Source organism: Salvia miltiorrhiza, chromosome 2, assembly GCF_028751815.1.
Source record: "Salvia miltiorrhiza cultivar Shanhuang (shh) chromosome 2, IMPLAD_Smil_shh, whole genome shotgun sequence".
Taxonomy (NCBI): domain Eukaryota; kingdom Viridiplantae; phylum Streptophyta; class Magnoliopsida; order Lamiales; family Lamiaceae; genus Salvia; species Salvia miltiorrhiza.
The window spans coordinates 72,851,039-72,856,769 of NC_080388.1; the positions used below are offsets into that span (position 1 = coordinate 72,851,039).

A 5,731-nucleotide genomic window follows, 5' to 3' on the forward strand; every position below is an offset into this window, starting at 1 on the left:
CTCTTATGTCAAATTCAAGAAATAACATATCAAATGGAATACTTGTTTTTTTATCAAACACGTCTCAATTACTACGATGCTATCATAGTATACTTAACTCTCATGCGATATATGCCCAATATGTTTGAGGGGGTAATGGAATTGAACAATATTGACTCATTTTTATTGAATATAATGTCTATTAATTGAAATTGCATACTTAATTTCACTTAATTGCATAGGAATTACTAAAACATGCCCCGTTTGTGGTCCACTGTGTACGTAGTTGTTAAACTGTGTACGTAGTTGTGCACTGTCATCGTGCACCGTAGAACTCTTGCTATTTTCCCGATTTGAAGGACATGGGGCATCGAAAATTTGGATTTTTAATCTCTTATGTCAAATTCAAGAAATAACACATCAAATGGAATACTTGTTTTTTATCAAACACGTCTCAATTACTACGATGCTATCATATGTACTCTAACACGTATTCTTAGTATACTTAACTCTCATGCGATATATGCTCAATATGTTTGAGGGGGTAATGGAATTGAACACTATTGACTCATTTTTATTGAATATAATGTCTATTAATTGAAATTGCATACTTAATTTCACTTAATTGCATAGGAATTACTAAAACATGCCCCGTTTGTGTTCCGTTGTGTACGTAGTTGTTAAACTGTGTACGTAGTTGTGCACTGTCATCGTGCACCGTAGAACTCTTGCTATTTTTCCGATTTGAAGGACATGGGGCATCGAAAATTTGGATTTTTAATCTCTTATGTCAAATTCAAGAAATAACATATCAAATGGAATACTTGTTTTTTATCAAACACGTCTCAATTACTTCGATGCTATCATATGTACTCTAACACGTACTCTTAGTATACTTAACTCTCATGCGATATATGCCCAATATGTTTGAGGGGGTAATGGAATTGAACACTATTGACTCATTTTTATTGAATATAATGTCTATTAATTGAAATTGCATACTTAATTTCACTTAATTGCATATGAATTACTAAAACATGCCCCGTTTGTGGTCCACTGTGTACGTAGTTGTTAAACTGTGTACGTAGTTGTCTTGCTATTTTCCCGATTTGAAGGACATGGGGCATCGAAAATTTGGATTTTTAATCTCTTATGTCAAATTCAAGAAATAACATATCAAATGGAATACTTGTTTTTTATCAAACACGTCTCAATTACTACGATGCTATCATATGTACTCTAACACGTACTCTTAGTATATTTAACTCTCATGCGATATATGCCCAATATGTTTGAGGGGGTAATGGAATTGAACACTATTGACTCATTTTTATTGAATATAATGTCTATTAATTGAAATTGCATACTTAATTTCACTTAATTGCATAGGAATTACTAAAACATGCCCCGTTTGTGTTCCACTGTGTACGTAGTTGTTAAACTGTGTACGTAGTTGTGCACTGTCATCGTGCACCGTATAACTCTTGCTATTTTCCCCATTTGAAGGACATGGGGCATCGAAAATTTGGATTTTTAATCTCTTATGTCAAATTCAAGAAATAACACATCAAATGGAATACTTATTTTTTATCAAACACGTCTCAATTACTACAATGCTATCATATGTACTCTAACACGTACTCTTAGTATACTTAACTCTCATGCGATATATGCTCAATATGTTTGAGGGGTAATGGAATTGAACACTATTGACTCATTTTTATTGAATATAATGTCTATTAATTGAAATTGCATACTTAATTTGACTTAATTGCATAGGAATTACTAAAACATGCCCCGTTTGTGGTCCACTGTGTACGTAGTTGTTAAACTGTGTACGTAGTTGTGCACTGTCATCGTGCACCGTAGAACTCTTGCTATTTTCCCGATTTAAAGGACATGAGGCACCGTAGAACTCTTGTTAAAATTAAACTTCACTAACATTTTAGGAAAGTACTATATTTTGTTTTGTATACTCTCTACTCTAACATGACCTGTATGTAGTTAAAGTGCTTGAATTAATTCTTAACAACTTTGAATACTGACAGATTGAAATAAGCTTTTCTATTATATTTAGGTTTACTATTTAATGAAAATATCATCAGATGTAAATAGAAATTGGTATAAATATTTATGTAAAATAGCCATTTATTGTAAATTCGTAAGACCTAACTAAGCATTAGTTAAACAGTTTCTCTCCTTTTCCGACTTGATATATTCTTTTTCTTCCACCACTTCTTCCCGCAGTGGCTCTCTCTCTCTCTCTCTCTCTCTCAGAAAAACACTAATTCTCTCTCTATCCGCATGACAAACAGAGTGTATCCAGCAGCAAAGCCAACCGCCAATGGCGGTGCCGCCCTCGCCGCCGCCAACCCTACATTCCCGGCGACCAAAGCTCAGCTCTATAACGCCAATCGGCCGGCCTACCGCCCACGGCCACCGCGACGAGGCCACCGGCGGAGCTGCTGCTGCTCCATCTGCCTCTGGACGACTCTCCTAATCATCCTCGTCCTCATCCTCGCCGCCGCCGCCTCCGCCGTGTTCTACGTCGTCTACCGCCCGCACCGGCCATCGTTCTCCGTCGCCTCGCTCCAGCTCGCAAGATTCAACCTCACCGACACCGCCGTCACTTCCGCCTTCAACGTCACCCTCATCGCACTGTCATCGTGAATCGGCGAGAGTCGCCATCGGCGTCGGATCTCCCGACTAAACCAAAGCTTCCGTTGCTTTGGATCGACGCTGCTGTTGCTTCTCCGGTACTTGTTGGAATAAATGGCTTTATTAGTCCATAATTACTTTGTAATTAATGGAATTAAATGGTATATTTGGAATCTACATTTTGAGTAGATTAATTTGGTATATTTACTTGTTCAAATCTATTAAGAATTGAATGAGTAATTAATGCCCAAAGATAGCCATTGAAGATGGGAATGTGGAGTGTCATCCCACATTGGAAAATTAAGGAAGTGTAAAGCTATTTATAAAGTGCTCTCCACCATAAAGGAACAATCAAGTGTGCTCCTCTATGGTGGACCTATGGTGCACCCAAGTAGGTTTTGACTTAGCCTTTTAAGGCTAAAACTCGATTCCTACGAGGAAGGTGCGAAGCACCTTCCGAGTCCGAGTCCGAGGCCGAGGCCGAGCACGTGCACGTCGCACTTGTCGCAATGGGCGCTTTGTAGGCGCACTTTGCACTTCGCTCGTTCGCGTCGTCGCGAGGAGCATTGAGGAGCCTTTAGTTTTGACAAATGAAACGGTGGCTCGGGTGACGTGGCAGGGTGGGCGGACGCTGACGTGGCACAGGCGGTTCCATGACATGGCGGATGAGGCTGGGCGGCTGCTTGGGCCGAACCATTGCAATGGTTCGGTCATGGCACCCCTTGACCGAATGGCTGTGATGGTTCGGTCAAGGCCTTTTCCCAACAGACGCACCCTTCCACCGCACCCCTCTACATACTATAAATAGGCCCTCCAGGATGTGGTTCAATTAATTCCATTCACATCATCTCCTATCATACTAGTTAGTGTTCATACTCAAGTCCCGAGTATCGAGCCGTTCGACCGGATAACGATCTCCTAGTGCTAAGGAATCGTCTATCGACCCTATACCGTTGTATCTTGGGGGCAATTACTATAGATCCGCAAGCACAAGAGCGGAAGTAATTTTGCCTTACGGAGAGAGATTTTATCTCGCCTCGGTTCTGCATTAATTCTTTTATCGTCATCCTATTTTCTACACTACCCAATAACAATCGTAAGGCAAAATTAGTGTGAAAAGATGGCGACAGGAAGCAACACCAACAACAACAATGTTCCGCCCAACAACAATGCTCCACCAGTTCCGACCAACGTTGCACATGCTCCAGCACCTGCTGCTGCCGAAAAGCCGGAAAAATTCGCAGGTTCTGAATTTAAACGTTGGCAGTCTAAGATGCTGTTTTATCTTACTACTTTGAATATGGCTCGTTTTGTGAATGAATCTCCTCCAACTGTGGGGGAAGACGAGACTGATTCGCAACTGCGGATAGCATATGATGCATGGCATCATAGCGACTTTCTGTGTCGCAACTATATTCTGAATGGGCTAGACAACACTCTCTATAATGTTTACTCTAGCGCCAAGACGTCCAAGGAACTATGGGACTCCTTGGAGACGAAGTACAAGGCAGAAGATGCCGGCTTGAAGAAGTTCATAGTCGGTCGTTTTCTAGACTTCAAAATGGTCGATAGCAAAACCGTTGTGGAGCAAGTGCAAGAATTTCAACTGATCCTGCACGACATTCTTGCCGAAGGTATGGAATTGTCTGAATCTTTTCAGGTGGCCGCGGTGATAGAGAAATTACCACCACATTGGAAGGACTTCAAGAACTATCTCAAGCACAAACGCAAGGAGATGGGACTTGAAGACTTGATCGTTCGCTTGAGAATCGAAGAGGACAATAGAATCTCCGAAAACAAGACGAACAAAACTTCCATGGAGGCAAAAGCAAACCTAGCCGAGTCTAGCAACAAGAAGAAACGCAAGTTCAAAGGCAAAAATCCCGACTCAAAAGGTCAGAAGAGGATCAAAGGAGATTGCTTCAACTGCGGCAAACCCGGCCACATGGCGAAAGATTGTCGCAAACCGAAGAAAGACAAGCACAATGGTCACCATCAAGCCCACGTGACGGAGACAAAGTCTGTGCCCCTCGACTTAGGCGAACTTGACTTGTGTGCCGTCATAGACGAGGTCAACATGGTCGGCAGTCCAAAAGGATGGTGGATCGACACCGGTGCTACCCGGCATATCTGCGCCGACAAGACAATGTTCTCCTCGTATGAAGCTCTCTCCGGCGACAGAAAGCTGTATATGGGCAATTCTACCTCATCCTCTATCATCGGAGTTGGAACCATTGTGCTCAAGATGACGTCGGAACTCAAGATAACCCTACAGAAGGTGCTGCATGTTCCCGACATTCGCAAGAACTTGATCTCAGGATCCGCTTTGTGCAACGCCGGATTTAGACTAGTGTTTGAAGCAGGCAAAGTTGTAATGACCAAGAATGGTCACTATATAGGAAAAGGCTACCTAGATAATGGCCTTTTCAAGCTTAATGCTATCCCTGTACTTGTACGTGACAATGAAATAAAGAAAAATGTTTCTTACTTGGTTGAGTCTCCTAATTTATGGCATGATAGATTAGGACATGCAAATCTAAATACACTACGTCGTTTAGTAAATTTAGACTTATTGCCAAAGATGTCTTTCAATCAACATCAAAAATGTGAAATTTGTGTTGAAGCAAAAATGGCAAAATCTCCTTTTCATTCAGTGGAAAGATCAACGAAACCTCTTGAATTGATTCACACCGATCTATGTGATTTAAAACTTGTGCAAACAAGAGGTGGAAAGAATTACTTTATAACATTTATAGATGATTGCACAAGATTTTGCTATGTGTATCTTTTGAGAAGCAAAGACGAAGCATTCGAAGCTTTCAAAACATACAAAAGTGAAGTTGAGAATCAACTTAACACCAAGATCAAAATGATTCGAAGTGATCGAGGTGGCGAGTACGTTGCACCTTTTGAGGAATTTTGTCGTGAAAATGGCATTATTCATCAAACGACTGCACCTTATTCTCCACAATCAAATGGTGTTGCAGAACGAAAGAATAGAACATTGAAAGAAATGATGAATGCTATGTTGATAAGCTCAGGCCTATCACATAACATGTGGGGGGAAGCTATTCTTTCGGCTAATAAAATTTTG

At 41.0% G+C, this 5,731-nt stretch overlaps 1 protein-coding gene across 1 annotated transcript; it reads left to right on the forward strand.

Moving 5' to 3' along the window:
• The first annotated feature begins 2,283 nt into the window (after positions 1 to 2,283).
• LOC131009964 (NDR1/HIN1-like protein 6) lies at positions 2,284 to 2,649 on the forward strand. The gene has a single exon (XM_057937360.1). It carries the CDS (start codon positions 2,284 to 2,286, stop codon positions 2,647 to 2,649), a length of 366 nt encoding a protein of 121 aa, XP_057793343.1.
• Positions 2,650 to 5,731: the final 3,082 nt, after the last annotated feature.

Coding starts and splice junctions, on each gene's coding strand:
- LOC131009964 (XM_057937360.1), top strand. CDS start 2,284: ATGACAAACAGAGTGTATCCAGCAGCAAAGCCAACCGCCAATGGCGGT.